This window comes from Sprattus sprattus, assembly GCF_963457725.1.
Source record: "Sprattus sprattus genome assembly, chromosome: 1".
Taxonomy (NCBI): domain Eukaryota; kingdom Metazoa; phylum Chordata; class Actinopteri; order Clupeiformes; family Clupeidae; genus Sprattus; species Sprattus sprattus.
The window spans coordinates 12,770,474-12,791,307 of NC_137920.1; the positions used below are offsets into that span (position 1 = coordinate 12,770,474).

Consider the following 20,834-nt stretch of genomic DNA (forward strand, 5'->3'; position numbering starts at 1 on the left):
CACGGTTTCCGCAATGATCGAAGTCTGGGGTAGAAAGTGAGTAGATTTGAATCGGTACGGGGGCTGGTGTTCGTCTGCACGGTTTCACGCAACCTGATGACGTCATTGCCCCACGTGATCGTTTTGCGATCTCCAACCACAATATATATAGCTTGTTCTCCCTCAAAATCTCACTCGTGGTGGGCCTCGAATTCACTAACATAAACCCAGCCTTCTGATTTTTGATTAGCCTCATATCTTGATATAATTCTTCTTATTCAGACTAACATAACTTTCATGACCACAAATATAAATTGGCCAGCGATTTAATTTGCTTTTTTATTCATAAATGTATGTAAAATGGTCGCAGAAAAGGCTCATGGGAAATGGGATGACAGACATGTCATGTTGTACTGTTCCAAACTCTTTATTATCAATAGAAAAAATAATTATTTTTCTCATATCCTTTAGTCTGACCACTGATTTTATTAACCATCATAATGTAATGTTGTTAATTGGAGCTTGAATGTTTTGTGTAATGTGTTTATCCTCGTGCTGTATAGTCTCTAGGTTTTTCACGTTTTTTCAGTTGTGTAAATAAAGCGCTAAAGCGCCACCCACAGGTGTGAGGTATGTACTACAGCCCTTTAAACACAATCTGGTGGCTCCGTTTTTACGCAAATCTCTCGTTGCCAACCTCCGTATTTACGAAATTAAAAGATTCGATTGGTGTGAAAAGTAAATCCGATTCAGAGGCCCTAGACTTCGTGTGCATATGACCTCACAGACACACACACTCCCACAAAGACAGACAGACACAAACACACACACACACACACACACACACACACACACACACACACACACACGCAACTTACTGTGGTTTAGAGTGTAAAGGGCCACTGCTGAATTTGACAGGTTCATACATGGAACTATCACTCTTCATAGACACACAGCTGGGCACTGGAGATGGAGGTCTCTGCATCTCTGAACTGGATAAACACATTACACAAAACATTCAAGCTCCAATTAACAACATTACATTATGATGGTTAATAAAATCAGTGGTCAGACTAAAGGATATGAGAAAAATAATTATTTTTTCTATTGATAATAAAGAGTTTGGAACAGTACAACATGACATGTCTGTCATCCCATTTCCCATGAGCCTTTTCTGCGACCATTTTACATACATTTATGAATAAAAAAGCAAATTAAATCGCTGGCCAATTTATATTTGTGGTCATGAAAGTTATGTTAGTCTGAATAAGAAGAATTATATCAAAGACACACAAGTACAATCTGCACAGACTCTAGTTTTCACTTCATGCGTAAAACAATTGCCATTAACATTTGTACGCACACACACAAACACACACACTGTCACGCCAGCACTGAACCCTGCTCCTTCGACACCCCCTCCGGCTAGAACTCACCCAGCGCCAGTCTGCTGGCATGTTATTGTTAACTGTATTGGCCCATGCGCCGTGTGTCATCTATCTCTCTCTGTATTGCACATTGTTTCACTCTTTGCATTAAATCATTAACATTTGTACACACAAACAAAAGCACACACAAACACACACACGCACGCACACACACACACACGCACACACACACACACACACACACACACACACACACACACATACAGTACATACACACACAGACATCACAAACTGATCAGGCATTGCAAAGTTTTACACACTGTAAAAAAAAATTCTGTAAAAAAACAGTAAATTACTGGCAGCTACGGCTGCCAAACAAAAACCGCAAAATTAAAGTAAAACATCCTAATTCAAATAAAGTGCAAAAACCCTATATTTACAGATATTTCCATTTAAGGATTTGCAGAGAAAAACTGTTTTTTTTATAGATTTTTCCTCAATTAATACAATCAAACACCATTAATAAAGTTACATCCCTAACAGTTTAGCAGAGAAAAACTGTTATTGTACAGATTCTTCCTAATTTATTACGAGCAAACACCTTTTATTAAGTTAGGGTACTAAAAGTATAGCAGAGAAACACTGTTATTTTACAATGTTTTCCTCGATATTTAAGATTAAAAACCTTCAATAAAGTGGCAGCCCTAACAGTTCAGCAGAGAAAAACTGTTATTTTACAGATTTTTGTATCTATTATTAATATCGAACACTTTCAATAAGGTGACAGTACTACAAGTTTAGCAAAAAATGCTGTTATTTTACAGATTCTTCCTAATTTATTACGAACAAACACCATTCATTAAGTCAGGCTTCTTTAATTAAGATTAAAAATCTTCAATAAAGTGGCAGCCCTAACAGTTCAGCAGAGAAAAACTGTTATTTTACAGATTTTTTTATTATTAATATCGAACACTTTCAATAAAGTGACAGTACAACAAGTTCAGCAAAAAATACTGTTATTTTACAGATTCTTCCTAATTTATAACGAGCAAACACCATTCATTAAGTCAGGCTTCTTTAATTAAGATTAAACACCTTCAATAAAGTGGCAGCCCTAACAGTTTTGCAGAGAAACACTGGTATTTTACAGATTTTCCCTCATTTATTACAATGAAACACCTTCAATTAAGTGACGGCAATTCACATTTAGCAGAGAAACTGTCATTTTCCAGATTGCTCCTACATTTTTATGATCAAACACATTCAATAAAGTGCTGACACATGCTCAAGATTGTAAAATGATGGTTTTATTTTGGAAGACAATTATTTCAAACATTGACTTGCAGGGTTTGTGATTGAAGAGTTTCAGGTGATGCAGAGTTTATTGATGGAGTACAGACGGGGAACAGGACACAAACAGAGTATACAAATCAACGAAAGGGTTAACAGACAGAGTTCTAACACAAAGATCTAGGAACATGAACTAAAGATCGCACAGAGTCTCACTCTGGCTACTGTGCGCAAGGGCAAAGAACAGAGGTACACGGCTACAGGCCGGACAAGACAGTCACATTACTCCCGGTGCCGTATGCACGGCACTCTGGATAATGCAGTCCTAAAAGTCTGCCGGCACCGAAATGGCTGACTCGGAAGCCAGCAGACAGGGAGCTTGCGGGGCTGGACGCCCAAGGACAGAGAGCTTGCTGGGCTGGAAGCCAGCTGACAATGGGGTTGTAGTTGCCGGTGGCCGGAAGGCGGAATCCCAGGGACGTAGAGTGGGCCACAGATTTAGAAGACTTGGGCAAAGGTTTCACCCTTGTAGTGACGAGACCAAACACGGAGTGAGGGGAGTGCAGGTTATATATAGGAGTGAATCAGGTGTGTGTGATCATGTGATTTGGGACCTGAATGCAGTGCAGCTGGGATGGTGAATGATACTAATGACATGCAGCTGAGAGCATGAGTGAGAGTGAAACAGGTGTATGTGCTTGTGTGATTGAAGGGGGCGTGGCCGGAGCGGAGCTCAGCAGGAACATCACAATAGCCTCTACCCACAAAAGTTAAAACATTTGACTTCAGACTCATATTAAACTACATGGAGTGAGTCAGTCCATTGCAAAGTAATTTCCCCCTTGTCTCGTCTTTATTGTTCTGCATTGCTCTGGGCCAGCCAGATCCAAGGTTAGGTCAGGTCAAAAGTATTGGGACACCTGATCATCACACATATATGAGTTTCACGCACATCTCATTCCAAAACTACTCTATAACAGTTGCCTCTCTTATAGGAAGTCTTTCCACAAGATTTTGGAGTGGGTCTGTTGGATTTAGTGCCCATTCAGCATTAGGGAATTTGGACAATGCTCTTGTGTGACTAGACCAGGCTTGCCGATGCCGTTAGAATGGGTCCCAAATATGTATAGTGGTGTTTAGTTCAGGGGTGGCTTGATTTTAACCGAATGAACAAAGTGAGTCTGTGACGGGGCACCTGTGTGACCCACCACTGCAGCCTGTAGGCTGCTGCTTTTGTGGACTGGGTGAAGGTGTTTTGGTGTGTGTGTGTGTTACATGTTTGATGTTCATGTCTTTGTTCAGTTAAAATCAGCACACATTCAATGTCTTGTCTCTGAAATTTTCTGTTTATTTAGTTTAACAATAATCATATTGTCATATTTCATACCGTTTGTCAACCGGTGTTTAGTGTCTAAGTTTGTGTTGTGAAGATGGCGCGATATATGGAGTTTATGTTTAATGAGATTTGGCTGCTTTATTATGTGTCGGCTATGCCGGCACCAAGCCTAATTGCTACCATGTGTAGTCTGTGTTTCCTAGTTGATTGGGAGTTTGATTGTTTAGGTATGGCTGCTGTGAGCCACAGGTGTTGGTGCCTTGCTGATTGACACACCTGAAATCAATGATTGGTATGAGCCAATTCAAGGTGCTTGTCAAGGCTACTTAAACTTACCTTTGTTCTTTGTTCAGGAAAGTTGCCAGTTTAATAGGACGTAAGTCCTTGGAGCTCTCACGATGGGCTAGTTACCTTGATCCTTTTATTTGCTTTTGTTTTGTTTCGTAGTGAGAGTGATCGTGTTTAATAAGGACTCTCACTGACCAGTTAATGGTCCTTTTTATACATGTGGTCTTATGTGAATTGCTTATTTGTTGGTGGCTTCATGCATTTGTCCTTAGTGAAAACTGTATTTTTTATATTGATTTAGTATTGTCAGTGTTTTAACTGCCTTTGTGCCTTATTTGGGTTAATAAAAATACCCATCTTTCTAACATCTTCAACCTCCTGAGTCCTCTTATGAGTAACATCTTGCTCTAAGCGTGAAGGCTATCCCGACCTTTTACAGAGTGTTATCTTATCAGGATAACCCAATCAGCCAGCAAGATACGGGAACCTGTAACTAATATCATAGGTTGACTGACCTGTCAGTCTGACACAATGCGCGCACCCAAGACTATTTTGTTGCTATCATATGTCCATGGTTGCTATGGTAAACTCTGCTAAGTCTGTGCGTGAAAAACATAAACTAATACTTTCCTTGACTGGTCCACACATGTGTCAATCATGACTGTAGACCAATGAGATGCAAAGATATCCGAGTGCACAACAGAGAAGGTGGGATGTAATCAGTAATTCACGTGCATTTGTTTTGCCGTTTAGCCACGCAAGTTTTGACAGTTCTATAACGTAATGCAGGTGCACAACAAAACACATTTATTCTACATCATCATGGCTTCTAAAAATAAAACAGAGAGCCAGCCCCCAAAAAGATTGTTTTTATGGGGTAACAGTAGTATTGGAAGAGCTTCAACGGTTGGATGACGAGAAGATTGAAATAGAGTCTGGTATAATCAAAAAGCAGCAAAAGTCACGGAAGTGTATGGAGGGCTCACCGATTATTTATATTCTAACTTTTGATTGGGATGAGATATCAGTTCCAAATTTGTTCAAGTGATGGCATACCCTTGGGGGCACACAATTATATGACAAAACTGGGCATTTCTATTCATTTTCCTACTTACATCCACAGTAATCTAGATGTAAATGAAAAAAAATAGGGAGCGCCTACATTTTGGGAAGGTTATCGACATCTTTCTAAAATTTCAGATATCATATATGGTACTCATAGCTTGACGGGTACTCTGTAACATCAAATTGAAATTTTCCACCATACTGTGCCTAAAACTCAAAAGTAAGCCTTTACATTTGGGCATGGAATTTTTAGGTCATTTAGGAAAAAACATCAAGGTTCTAACAGGTTAAATGAAAATGGGTTTGCAAAAATGTTTATGCTGAATTAGTGAAGAATTCACTGTAAATTTACATAGAATCATGCTAAATTGTTAGTATGTACATAAACCATAATATAATGAGCTACATATTAAATTACAGATTATCAGTGTAATTGTATTTACATTTGCATGTATTTCAGAAAAATGGAAAATGTATGTATAAATAATACAGTTATTTTCTGTAAAAAAAATTGAAATCCATGTAATTTGTCATTATTGGCATTATCCTTAAAATAGGAGTCGTGTTTTTAATTTATAGTTAACCTCCATTATTATATGTAGTTTTGTATACAATTTCAAAAAACAGAAAACCACTGTAAAAATGTAGAGTTATTAACTGTAAAATTAGGTTGTTTTTTTACAGTGCACATACAAAAATGTTACGCTAACACTGTCTCAGAGACAAACACACACACACACACACACACACACACACACACACACACACAAACACACACTCCCACTCCCACAAAGACAAACAGATAAACATACACACACACACACTCCCAAAAAGACAGACAGACTCACACACACACACACACACACACACACTCCCACAAACACAGACAGACACTCACACACACACACACACACACACACACACACACAGACACACACACACACACACACACACACACACACACAGACACACACACACACACACACACACACACACACACACAACTTACTGTGGTTTAGAGTGTGCTGGTCCACTGCTGAATTTGACAGGTTCATACATGGAACTATCACTCTTCATAGACACACAGCTGGGCACTGGAGATGGAGGTCTCTGCATCTCTGAACTGGTCATAGAAAGACACACAAATACAATCTGTATAGACTCTAGTTTTCACTTTATGCGTAAAACAATTGGCATTAACATTTGTACGCACACACACAAACACACACACTGTCACGCCAGCACTGAACCCTGCTCCTTCGACGCCCTCTCCGGCTAGAACTCACCCAGCGCCAGTCTGCTGGCATGTTATTGTTAACTGTATTGGCCCATGCGCCGTGTGTCATCTATCTCTCTCTGTATTGTACATTGTTTCACTCTTTGCATTAAATCATTAACATTTGTACACACAAACAAAAGCACACACAAACACACGCACGCACGCACTGTGGTAGCCCAAGCTGCTCTTAGGCTCCCACTTAGGTTACTATGGGTGAACAGTACGGTGTGCTGGAGACTAGTTAGGTCGAGCTTTCCCTAATTGCAGCTCACCTGCAGATTGTTTGACTAGTGGCTGATCAATGCCAATCTAGTCAAACAAAAGAGCTTTAAAAAAGTCAGTTAGAAGAGCTGGCTGAGAGAGAGAGACAGAGGGGAAGGTGCCAGTTGCACTGGGTGCAAGGCATAGGTTTTCCCCTATTTTCTGTTCATTTGACTACTTTTGTTTGTAACTTGTAACTAAAAAGAGTTTCATAAAGAACATACTTTGAAATTCCCTTGTTGCGTCGTGCTGAGAGCTGGGCTGCGACAGCACGCACGCACACACACATATACACACACAGACACTCACAAACTGATGTCAGGCATTGCAAAGTTTTACACATACAGAAATGTTACGCTAACACTGTCTCCCCCCCCCCACACACACAAACACACACACACACCCACTCCCACAAAGACAAACAGATAAACATACACACACACACACACTCCCACAAAGACAGACAGACTCACACACACACACAAACACACACACACACACACACACACACCCCCAAAGACAGACAGACACACGCACACGCACACACACACACACACAAACACACACACACACTCACAAACACACACACACACACACACAAACACACACACACACACACACACACACACACACAACTTACTGTGGTTTAGAGTGTGCTGGTCCACTGCTGAATTTGACAGGTTCATACATGGAACTATCACTCTTCATAGACACACAGCTGGGCACTGGAGATGGAGGTCTCTGCATCTCTGAACTGGTCATAGAAAGACACACAAATACAATCAGTACAGACTATAGTTTTGACATTTAAACATTAAAGACACACACACAGACAAACACACACACACACACACTCACAACTTGATAGCAGGCATTGCAAGGTTATACAAATACAGAAATGTTAAGCTTACACTGTCACACATACACACACACACGAACACACTCACACATTCAGATTACATATAGATTGAGGCTAACCCTGCATCAAAGTGAGTTGATGAGAAACCATCACCTATGTCCTGGTCATTCTTCATGGTGTGCTGCAGATTCTACAGAAGTCTTACTGTGACCAGCAGCGGGAGAGACTCTCTGCACCTGAACAGGACGAATATACAGCTTCATATTATTATTAATAATCATAACAATAATAACAATAATAATACTATTAATATTAATAATAATACTATGATATAATAAATATAATAATACAATAATAATATTAATATTACTACTAGTAATAACTATTATTATTTGTATTATTATTATTATTATTATTATTATGAATACAGATATTGTGCAGGAGAGGGCAGGGACACTGCACAGGAAACACAAACACATTATAAAATGTAACATTAATATCAAATATTGATATTAATGTGACACACATATTCTTACAACGCTTATACAGGAGCTGTTTTTGGCACTGAACTGGACTGCATCACAACAGTGGCGGAGAGAAGGACCCTGAGTAGGTTGCTGACCATCTTGGACAATGTCCACCACCCACTACACATAACTCTCAACGGACAGAGGAGCATATTAAGTGGCAGACTCCTGTCACTATCATGCTCATTGGACAGGCTGAGGAAGTCCTTTGTGCCCAGGGCCAAGCAAACAAGCAAATTTGGCTGCCAGTGCGTTAAGCAAATTTGGCTTGTTAAGATTTCTTAAAATAAGTCATATTTGCTTGAAATAGGCAAAAATAACCTTACCAAGAAAGCACTAGGTAAGTACAATTTAGCTAGAAACAAGACCAACTAGATTTTTTCATCTCAATATAAGAGTAATAACACTAGGTTAGAAAAGCATTTTTGCAGTGCATTTAGTTATATAACGCCACGCTGAAGGGGAGGGGGAGGGAGATGGACTTCTCTGCATGAGTCTACCTCAGTCTGCCCTCCCCTTCTCTTCTCATCTCATTATATTCCACCTCACTGTCCATCCCTTTACTGGCTATACTAGTCCCTTGCACAGACTTTACTACTCATATCTCTTAAATCAAGAGTAGAGTTTAAAATGCAAGTCTATGACAACCTCACATGTCCTGGAATACCTCAACAAAATGAAGATATTTAGACGTTAAACAAACTCTAGCAATTGAGTCTTATTATACTTTGCATGTAGCCAGCCACGCTGCCCATCAATGAAATTAGGCCCACTAATGTGTGTCAACAATGGAAGACAGAAAACTTTCCACTGCCAGCCACCTGCTATAACAAAGATGGCTCTCGTCCAAGAGCTGTTAAAAGCACTAAACAGAACTTACTGGAAATCAGCACAAGGAAACATTAACCCTTTCAGCATGGATGGCTGTCTCAGGCTGGTAAAAACATGATTTACAGTCTTGATAATGATGTTTACCAGCAGCTTGTGACCTTTGAACTCACTGGCAGGATAAGCCGATAAAAGAGACTACATGACCCACCACGCTGATCTGGAGTCAGCCTCTCTCCTCTGGTACTACCAGATACACTCCCACAGACACCCGGCACTGACCTCAGCACACTATGTGGCCCCTGAACAGACCTGCTTTAGCTATGTGGACAGTCTTAACCATAAGGGTCTCGGTGACCACAGGATAAACCTCAAAACTCTTCTCTGTAATTTCTTACTTGGTAAAAACAATTGATGAAAATCTGATAGATCCCATACACCATGTTTAGAGTCACAGAGACATGAGGACAGACATGTTACACTATGAGGTCACATGACACGGGACAGGCAGGAAATCAGCACAATAACAATGTTATGAAACTATTCATAATGAAGCAAAGTCTACTTTAAAATCTAAATCACCATCAGATACTGTGTCTATTAATATTCCTTTAAAATCCTCTACACAACACTCTATGAGCTTTTATTTAGAGCATTTGTTTATATGCCTGAAAATCAAGATCAATATGATCTTATCAACGATCAATAATTCTAATGTCGATATATTTTATATTTTCACCCTCGACCCATATCCGATTTAACAACAAAACAAGTAAACAGACCTACCTTGAGATCAGTGTAGCCACCTAAGACATGTTCCACTTGTACTGGTTCTATCGGAGTGAGCTTTGTGTTGCTGTACAAGCCGTTATAAAATGTTTTATAACTTAGATACCATCGGAACACCCTCCTCCAGCCTTGAGGGCATTTCCTTAAAGAAACATTAACATGGTTAAGGTGCTATAAGTGTTTGGGCCTGAAACTTTGGGTATTCTGTGTCAGCTCAGGGTGCAGACATTGTTCAGGGTGTACATTTAATACACGTTTACACTCACAGTAACACCAAACCCAGCAATCAACACAGGCACCATTGATACAAAGGCAATCAGAGGGTGAACATCACCCAGGCTGATCTGGAATCAGTCTTTCACCTCTAGTGTCATCAGATTTTCTCCTAGAGGCTGATCTGGAGTCAGTCTCTCACCTCTATTGTCATCAGATTAACTCCTACATGCTGATCTGGAGTCAGTCCCTCAAATCACAGTATTTACACAGTAGTGCTGGTTAAAATGAGGAAATTAGTCATTTTGTGTCAACAATTTGGAGTGTATTTTTCTGTTTTAGTGAGCTCACAAATATTTCTCTCTGCCCCCCCTCTCCTGGAGGTCGCCATCACCCACATTAACATAAAGACGGCTGACGCTAAGAGTGAGGAGATTGAGGAGGGATACGCCCAGTGCCCGAAGGTCCTCTACTGTCAGTGTGTGTGTGTGTGTGTGTGTGCGTGTTTGTGTGTATATGTGTGTGTGTGTGTGTGTGTGTGTGTGTGTTTGAGGAGATGGAGGAGGGATACGCCCCGTGCTCACAGTACCTCTACGGTCAGTTGTGGTCAAAATTACTTACAGACAACTGGAGTGGTACTGCAGATTTATTAACGATATCGGGAGCATTGTTACAAGCAATCCATGTTCATGAAATGTCCCACAACAATGCCCATCAGTCTCTGGGCAAACTGAGCTCTTATACCTAAAACCCCTCCCTCGGACTAATACACTGTGGCCACCTTGTCCTCCACTATAGATAAGACTATTGACATAGGATCCCCTTACCCCAAGTCTTGACTAACTCTCTTAGCTCATCAAACCTTACCCAACAGGTCAGACAGAATACATGGCCACACTCAGTTACCAATTCAATTTATGTTATACTATGGAATCCTATACTAACCTACTTAATTAAATGTGAAACATATATTTTTTATCCCACATTCCCCCCTTGTGGTACTATAGTACCACACCTAGAGAAACTATATGTATCATCATTACATTTGATTACTAGCCTTAAACACACATAATAGCAAAACATGGTTACAAATTACTTCCTTCAAGTTATCTAATTATTGAAATGTAACTCCATATTATACATAGAAAATAAAAGAAATAACAATTACTCATGGAAAATAAAATAACAACATGAAATTCCAATTGCCTATCTATCATTTAAACCAGGTTTTTTCAAAATAGGTCAGACTCATTGTACACTTCTGTTACTACCATATTTCCTCTCTCATTATTTGGGACTTCTTTGAATGAAAAAACATCTTCATACATTTCAGTTGGCATGGGACTACCCTGAAACATATAATCACTTCTGTTAGGTTTCCAAAATACATTGATCATACCAAATGTTTCACCACATAGAGTAAGGCAAAGATGCATCCACGAATCACTAACTACCTTCTATCAGACAAGTCTAGTCTCAGGTAACAATGTGACCCCCTCTCTTATCAGGTCGTAAACATTCCTAAAGTTAAAGGGTTTCACAGACTCTAGTTTAATCTTGTTTTGGCATGGAAGGCTAAAACACAGACTTTATTCGTTCCACACATCAACAAAACCAAAACCAACATCTTGTGTTTTCTCAGTTATTCAAAAACTCAAAAATAAATCCTAATCTAGTCTTCGACAGCAGAGCTGACTTGGGTCGTTTTAGACCCGCCTCAGGTAACTGTCCAAATAAAATGAAAACAAAAACAACAAACTTGTAACGGTTTTCTAGCTAAACTGAGAAAAATACTTTGATGTGGTGCTAGTGATACTTATGAATCTATCCTGACGTCTGTATTCTTTAGCCTCCTGAAGATTGTTTACCAATCCTTTCTTATTGCCAATCCAATTCAGTTTATGTATTGTTCCTGATTTTTCACCACTCTGCAGTGTGACAGATGTACCCAAGTGTCTCTTTCAGCCCTCCTCACAGTCGTAGATGTAACAGTACTTCAAACGGTCCTCGCCACCGCTCTTGATCCCAATTCGTCCTTCCTTAAATCTTTGATCAGAACCCAGGCTCCTGGCTCAACTGGGTGTGTCCTTTGGAAACTTTGTGGAAAAGCTGACGCCACCTATTGAGACACAAAAGACAGAGCAGCAATCAGTCCTCGCATGTAACTAGTCATTTTTATATCTACATCCTCTAAGTTAGGTGGATTAGTAAACTCCGGAGCCGTCAGAGGACGTCCAGTCAAAATTTCAAAAGGACTAAGCCCTGTTGATCTTGAATGAACGGCCTCTGAGGTAGAGAGCTAAAGGAAGTGCAGTCACCCAATCCATCGCTATTGACACTGTAATTTTAGTCAGTTTTGCTTTCAACATTGAATTAGTTATCTCCATAGCACCTGTACTCTGTGGATGTTATGCACAATGGGTTCTGAAGTCCATTTGCAATTTCTCAGACAGCATTTTACTGATTCTGTTGACACAATGTGCTCCATTATCTGAGGTTAGTTTCTTTGGAACTCCCCATCTAGGCACAACATCTCTCATTTAAGCCTTAGCTACTGATATGGCATTTGCATGCTTGACTGGATAACATTCAGGCCATTTTGAAAACATCTCCACTATGACCAAACAATATTCATATCCTCTGCATTTGTTCAATTAAATGAAATCCATCATAATTCTGTTCAAATGGATTTTTCAGGTGATGGATGATGCCCTTCCTTATACTCTCATTGTAACAATACATGGATGCTACTGTAGTGAATCCTGGTGTAAAATAAATTTTGTATGCTACAAACATAACATTTTACATATTGTAATCCCATACCTCCCATAAATAGGGTGACCATAACCCCATATTCAAATTGTGCTCATATACCCCCCTTTTGCGCACTGAAAATCAAAAGTGCGCACAAAGCAACAGGGCTAATAACATGTATGAAGTTACCATGTGGCCATCATAGCACATTCATATTTTATCATGCCCGCAGTTCATCCCCTTTTTTTTCTCAATGGTCTTATCCCATAAACTAGTTTCATCACATATTACAGATTTGCCTTTTGCCAAATTCAATGCTCACACCAAGGCTACCATTTCAGCTGCTTTTGCAGAAAAACTTCCTGTGAGGGGTGAGTTTATCATTTCAAAAGGATTCCCTACAGAGCACCTGTTCCCCCCCTTCTCCGGACTCCAGTTTCATAGATGATCCATTAACAAACAAGAGTAAATCAGGGTTAGATAAAAGGGTCTCAGAAATGTCAGTGAATCACCATTCTCTGCTATCGGCAGCAGAGACACTGGATTAAGTGTTGTGAAACATGTAAGTGTTACACGAGAAAGGGTTAATAACACATGCTGATAAGTTAAGAGACGCGCCGGTGTAAGATGTGCTGTTTTTTTTCTTCTTGTAAAAGCAATGAATGTACTTCATGTGGAACATTCACAGTGAGTGAATGCAACACTATTATGTCTGCACTACCTAACACTGCACTGGCAGCCGCTGCAACTGCTTTTAAACAAGACAACATTCTTCTAGCAAAGTCTTGTAATTGTTTAAATAAGTATACCACATGTCTATGCTGCCCCCCCATATTGTTGACATAACACCCCCTGCACTACCTAATTTCTCACACACAAATTAAATGAATGGCAGGTCATAATTAGGCAACCCCAATGTTGGAGCTGATACTAACGCCTATCTTAAATAAACAAAAACTTTATCAGAGTTGTCAGTCCAAGTCAATTAGTCAGTCAAGGTTTTACAATGATTTGCACATGCTTGGAGAGGCTGTGCCCTCTCTGTCTAAGTTAATATACAAGCACAAATTGTCTCAGAGTTGCTCTTTCCTCAGCAGACAAAGTTAAAGTCTCTTGCTGTTGTAAAGAGGAAGGTTCAGGCTTTACAAAGATATGTCTTTGTACAATTAAGGAGCTCCATTTTTGAAAAAAGTATGCCTCCAGAGAGGATGAATAAAACAAATCAGGGGTTTGTGAATGGACACCCAATTATCAGCATGTACACATGCTTTAACCAAAAGTCCACAATCACAACATTCCCCCTTTTTTCTCTAAAGGCACATGGGGAGAAAAAGTTGAGTTTAAACAAAATATCTCAGACCAGGTTTCAGGTCTATTACAGCTGCTTTTGGTCATAATAATGCTAGCTATGTCAATATTCTTTAACGATATAATTGACTTGGTACCATTTCTCCGGATTTGTGATATCTGAGAAAGAATTTGTCACACACTGCAACCACTCTGGAAGTTCCTTATCTCTCTGGACCAAGACTGGTGACTTTAAAACTCCACTCCAAGTTGGGCAAGTTATCTGATAATACAAACAAAAGGGACCCCTCTAAACCAACCCCATTATGTGTGAGTGAAATAGTAAGCTGTAGCTTACACATTAAGTCTCGGCCCAGTCAATTTTCAGGGCAAACACTGCTGAGGATTAATGGATGTTGTAATGCATTGTTCCTATTGCACTAATATTGGAGTAGAAACTGACTTTGCTATCCACTGACCTGATGCTTCCATAACATTCACTATTCTGGTACTTTTCAATGTCATACACTTTCCAATATCCTTCTTTCCTAACCTACTAATATCTGTCCCTGTATCAATCAAAAAAGGAAAAAATATGTCCATTCAAATAGAGAGAGAGAGTTTCGGCTGGGCTGCAGCATCCAGACAATCCAATCAGTAAATCCGAAGTGTCAACAAAAGGTCCCAGTGCCCCAAGGCCTGCATTTTCATGCTGTGATCAGACAGGAGGTTGAGAGCGCTGTTGTGTTGGGGAACCCCAGTCTTGCTTCTTTTTATTGTTTCTACAACTGCGTGCTTTATGTCCCATTCTTCCACACTCCCAGCATTCCATGTTAGTGCCCATCTGATTAGCCTCCTGGTTCCCTCGGCCATATCCTCTTCTCACTCCCTGTCCTCCCCTTCCCCCCTTTCCTCCTGCACTTTGCCCACTTGGTTGATAGTCACTGAGTGCTTCACCATGAAATACATCTTGCTTCTTTTGGTCACTCTTGTCTTTACTCCTCTCACAATTTTCAGCATATTGTAACAGTTCATTGGGAGGTACAGTACTCCAAGTAACAAGATGATTCTTAACATAGTCCATGAGCTCTTGAGGCAAAGGTGGCTGGGGTAAAAGTGGCTGGGGTGAGGGTAGATATATCAAGGCCCAAGTACCATCATTGTTGGGAGGTCTGGGCTGAGTAGGGAGTGGGGCTGTTGGTTCTGGTTCATTCTTCTGCATATTTTCTGCTGTCATGTCTGTAGTCCTGTGGGCAGCCATTTCCCCTCTCTCTTCTGTAAAAACCTTTCTTTCCCTCTGCTCTCTAGCTTGCTTTCTTTTCTCTTCTCTATCCATTGCTTCCTTCTCCCATTTCCCATACACTTCCACTTTCCATCATCCCTACCTTCTTTTTACTTTCCTACACTTACTTTTCCTTCTTTCCCTCTAAAGGAAATTTCCCTTCCTTAGTAAGTTCTCATCTACACATTCAGGTCCATATTTTTTTATACATGTCCCTCAAACATCCTGGTCTCTCTACTCCTCTAGGTGTGTTAATAGTTTTGCATATTATTCCCCATGTTTGCAGTGTCCCATTGATATTTTTTTTCTCCCAATTACCTCACGCCTAAATCAGAGTTAAGCAAACAAAGTGTGACAAATTCCTTATCAAATACCCCACATTTCCTACCACTCTACTAGCAGGAAATATATGCATATCTTTCTTTACCAACCCTTGTGGTAACTATCAACCCTTGTGATAGATTTCCTTTTTACCAACCCTTGTGGTAAATGCCAACCCTTGTGGCAGCCAACCCTTGTGGCAGAGCTCAACACTACCAACCCTTGTGGTAGTGACCAGTGCACATAACAACCCTATTTTACTAGCATTTGTTAAAGTAAAATGAGGGACTCACCACAGTTGTCTGCAACCACCAAGCTGGTGATACCGTATCCAGGTCACAGGAGGAATTCCTCTGGCCAGGCTGGGTGCCGCTGGAGCAGATTTTTCTTTTTTCTCTCGACGGCCTTCTCCCAAGATCAGAAAGAGATCTCCCTTAATTTGTGTCGGGTCCTGCGCCTTTGGTCTTCCTCGCTGTTCCCCGGAGATAGGTATCCCACTTCTGACACCATTTATGTGGTCAAAATTACTTACAGACAACTGGAGTGGTACTGCAGATTTATTAACGATATCGGGAGCATTGTTACAAGCAATCCATGTTCATGAAATGTCCCACAACAATGCCCATCAGTCTCTGGGCAAACTGAGCTCTTATACCTAAAACCCCTCCCTCGGACTAATACACTGTGGCCACCTTGTCCTCCACTATAGATAAGACTATTGACATAGGATCCCCTTACCCCAAGTCTTGACTAACTCTCTTAGCTCATCAAACCTTACCCAACAGGTCAGACAGAATACATGGCCACACTCAGTTACCAATTCAATTTATGTTATACTATGGAATCCTATACTAACCTACTTAATTAAATGTGAAACATATATTTTTTATCCCACACAGTGTGTGTGTGTGTGTGTGTATGTGTGTGTTTGTGTTTGTGTGTGTCTGTGTGTGTGTGTGTGTGTGTGTGTGTGTGCGTGTAGATATCAGCGTGTGTTGTACATATTGCTGTGTTACAGTATCACTGGTTATAATGTTTCTCTCTCACAGCTGTACCTGAGGATCAAACACACGCAGAGAAGCATGGCTTTACAGCACTATGTTGCCAATCAAACGGATACCACACACACACACACACACACACACACAAACACACACACACACACACACACACACACATAAACACACACACACACACACACACACACAAAGAGCTGCATTGTACAGAAATGAAACTCAGTTATTATATTACTGCAATGCACTCGTCTGGTGTACAGTGCACTGAATTGAAACATGACCGTAGTGACTAGTCAATGCATGTCATGGTCAACTCACATGTTTCAAGTTGAAAAGTGAAGAAAATAACAAATTGTTAGCTTTGGAGAGAAAATAAGTATGAACACACATGCATCACCGTACACACACACACACACACACACACACACACACACACACACAAGTAGTTCTTATATTGGGGCTTACGTCAAAAGTGATTGATTATGGTAATAAAAGGGCTAATATTTGTGTCATTTCTGATGTATGTACGCTTTGTTGTGTGGTGGGTATCTTGTAGGCTGTCATGCCCTGATGTATGTCGGCTGTTGTGTGACAGGTCATAAATATAACCCAAGACTTTGACCCTCTTCAGAGTCAGTGATGTTGTGTGAATGAGTTAGAATTAGTGTACTATTTGGTTGTTAATTGTTTTTTATGTCAAGTTCTGATGCATGAATATCCTGTGCTGACGGTTAATAAATTAAAGACATCTCTCTACCCTCTCCCCAATGGGGCAGATGTGATTCCCAGAGACAGGGGGCTTGGGTGAGAACCGTTGGGGGTCTAGGGTGAGCGTGCCTGGCCTGAGCCTGCTGGAGCGTGAAGTCGTAAAGGGGCAGTTAAACACACACACACACACCCACACAGATGCACACTGTATACTAATAGTTATGTTATAAACAATAAAACAGGGATATTGTGTAATATGTGACTGTATATTGTAGTTTAATCCAAAAACAGAGTGATGCATTGAAGACACACACACACACACACACACACACACACACACACACACACACACACACAATCACACACATACAATCACACACACACACACACACACACACACACACACACACACACACACACACACACACACACACACACACACACACACACACAGTAAGAGATGAGTAAGGTGTTAAATCCACAGCGGCCACTGGAATAACTTCGATAGAACAACAAATTAAACAAAAAAGTCATCCCAGTACTTGATGGTAGAAAATGGAAATGACATTTTGAAAAAAGGTAAACAAAATTCTGAACAAAAAGCCTTAAATTCTCAGTTCAGAAAATGACTTGTGAAGTTGAGAAAACAAATTCAATACAATATTGAAATACCTGAAGAACAACATATCATGTTGCGTAGATGACGGGTACAATCTAATGCTGAAACCTAGCACAGCTAAATTAAGAGAAGCAATCTTGAAATTATTAAATTTAATCCTGTCTTCAGGCCCCTTTCCAGAAGAATGGAAAGGTGAACCACGTCACACCAATTCATAAAAAAGGTTACAAAGTTAAACCTGGCATCTATAGAGGCATCAAACAAGGCCGCAATATAGGGAAATATTTTTGTGGCATCCTGAACAACAGAATAACACAATTTATCCAGAACGATAAGATCATAAATTCATCCAAGATAAGCTTTTTTTTTTTTTTTTTTTTTTTTTTTTTTGCTAAATAACAGACCAACTGATGATATAAACACAGCACACTTAAAGAGGAACATGTACAAAACGTTAAAAAGGTAAAATATTTGGTTGTTTCATAGACTTTAGCAAAACTTTTCACTCAGTATGGCATGATGGACTTATATTGATATTAATTCATAGTGGAATTGGGACTAAAGGTATGACATCATTAAAGACTGGTATAAAACACTATAAATTCTGTGTAAAAATTAACAACAGAATAACTGTAATTTTGACCAGACAAAAGGAGTTCAACAAGGCTGTTGAGTAAGTCCAACCTTACTCAACATAAAGATCAATGATTTGGCTATAGAGATTGAAAGATCTGGTGCCCCAGGTCTTAAACTTCTAAATGACGAAATTGAAGACCTGCTTTTTGCTGACAATCTCCTCCTACCCTCCCCTAGTGTAGAGGCGCTTCAGGAAAGTCTGAATATTCTTAACCAATACAGTCTAACAAGGGCCCCTTCCAATTAACCGGGATAAGTCCAAAACCATGATATTCCAGAAAAGACACACCATAGTTAATAGTGTTTATAGGATCACAACTGGCAAACACAAACAGGTAAACAGGTAAAAAGATATTGTTATTTAGGATTAATGATTTCATCCACAGGACATTTTGATGGTGCAATAAGATATTTTTCTGAAAACAACATAAGAACAACACACTATATGCTAAGGAAATCATCTTTAAAATTGTCCATCCTATAAAACACTGCTTACAAATTTTAGATTCACTACTGAAACCAATAATATGGTATGGGAGTGAAGTTTGAGCAGAGGGGGTTAACAACCCAGAGAGAGAGCCCTTAAACTGTCTGTTCTAAAAACAGGGGCTCAACTAAAAAGAGGTTTAACCATTGCTTCAAAACTGAAACAGCTAAAAGAAAGGAATAAAGAAAATTACATTAACTATGGATTTTCCCTTTTTCTCACTGTCCATTACTTGTGTCTGCTATGTGTATATTTTATGGAATTTAACTTTACTTAATAATATTTACTTTATTATTATTATTTTATTTGCCCCCCCAGCATTACTATTATAATTGTTGTTATTGCTTTAGTGCTTTGGTAATGTTGTATTGTACAGTCATACCAATAAAGATCATCAGGCTTTAGACTAAAAAGTAACAACTCAGACTTATTTAATGAGTTCAAGGGGAGTGGGGATGGGAGAGAGGGAGACTTACCAACTGGCTGCCATCCACGCTATGGGGGTGCGAGAAAGCTCCCTGAAGTGACACAGGGAAGGCCCTAGAGGTGGAATCCATATCTGGTTTAAAGCTAAATATACAAATTTGATTGAATTTGTTAGAGAAGGTGAAAATATGTATGGCTGAAGTTAAAAAAAGATCTGATCTCCAATAACCAAAACATATTCCAATGGACAATCTACATCCCACCAATTGAATCCCCCTACTTTAAGGATCAAACCTTTACTGATCTAGAGGGAGTCATCAACCACTTCCAAACCCAGGGAAACATCCTAATTGTAGGTGATCTGAATGCACACACAGCTGAAGAAGCACACACTACTACCACAAACAGAGACAAATACACGAATAACAAACCTAATACCAGTCTTACTCTTCCATTAAGGAATAACTTTGATAAAATAACAAATAGAAATGGGGAAGAACTACTGCAGCTCTGTTGGCCCCACTGTCTGTACATAGACAATGGTCCACTAAGAGGGGACTCCGCTGGCCGCTACACCTACAACTCCTCTCGGGGCAGTATCACAGCAGATTACGCAATAACATATTTGGACCCAATCTCTCTCAGAGCATTCACAGTAAAGCAACAAACCCTCTTTTTCAGACCATAACCAGATCAGAATATATCTAAAAGACTCCACTCTAACCAACCAGGTCCCCAACACCCCGCCATTTATTTAACATAACAACTCAATAAAGATGGGCGCAAAGCCTGAATATCATGAAGCATGAAATTCAAGAACATTCAAATGTGTTCATGCCCCCATTCATATCTCAACCGTAAAGAAGGACTAAACATAGTCACAATGCACATCTTGTGGCGCAACAATCAAACTCACCTTTCAAAAAAAAAAAAATGCCAGAAAAAGGTTCTTTCCTTTTTTTACATTTTAAGACCAGCATCCAACCAAAAACACAGGCCTCCAGACAATCAGGACCTACGTATTCAGTATGGAGACACACTCAAACAACATAAACAGACACTGAGAACTAAGAAAAAACTAAAAAAAGTCAAACTTATTGAAGTTTCAATAAATTCAGACAGTTTCTGGGACCACTGGGAGACCTTAAACAAAATAGTAATGTAGTGATTCAAGATGGAGATATATAGTGTATATT

General features: G+C 39.7%; 1 protein-coding gene across 1 annotated transcript in view; it reads right to left on the minus strand.

The window, feature by feature from the left end:
• LOC308367426 (NACHT, LRR and PYD domains-containing protein 3-like) overlaps nucleotides 1–7,920 on the minus strand; it is a gene marked incomplete at both ends in the record, with an annotated part of 17,767 nt that extends 9,847 nt beyond the window's left edge. The window contains 4 exons of the mRNA XM_080841332.1: nucleotides 858–971; nucleotides 6,356–6,469; nucleotides 7,527–7,640; nucleotides 7,865–7,920. Coding sequence (XP_080697458.1) covers nucleotides 858–971; nucleotides 6,356–6,469; nucleotides 7,527–7,640; nucleotides 7,865–7,920 — 398 coding nt within the window. The remainder of the gene's footprint in view (nucleotides 1–857; nucleotides 972–6,355; nucleotides 6,470–7,526; nucleotides 7,641–7,864) is intronic.
• Between the last annotated feature and the right edge of the window lie 12,914 nt (nucleotides 7,921–20,834).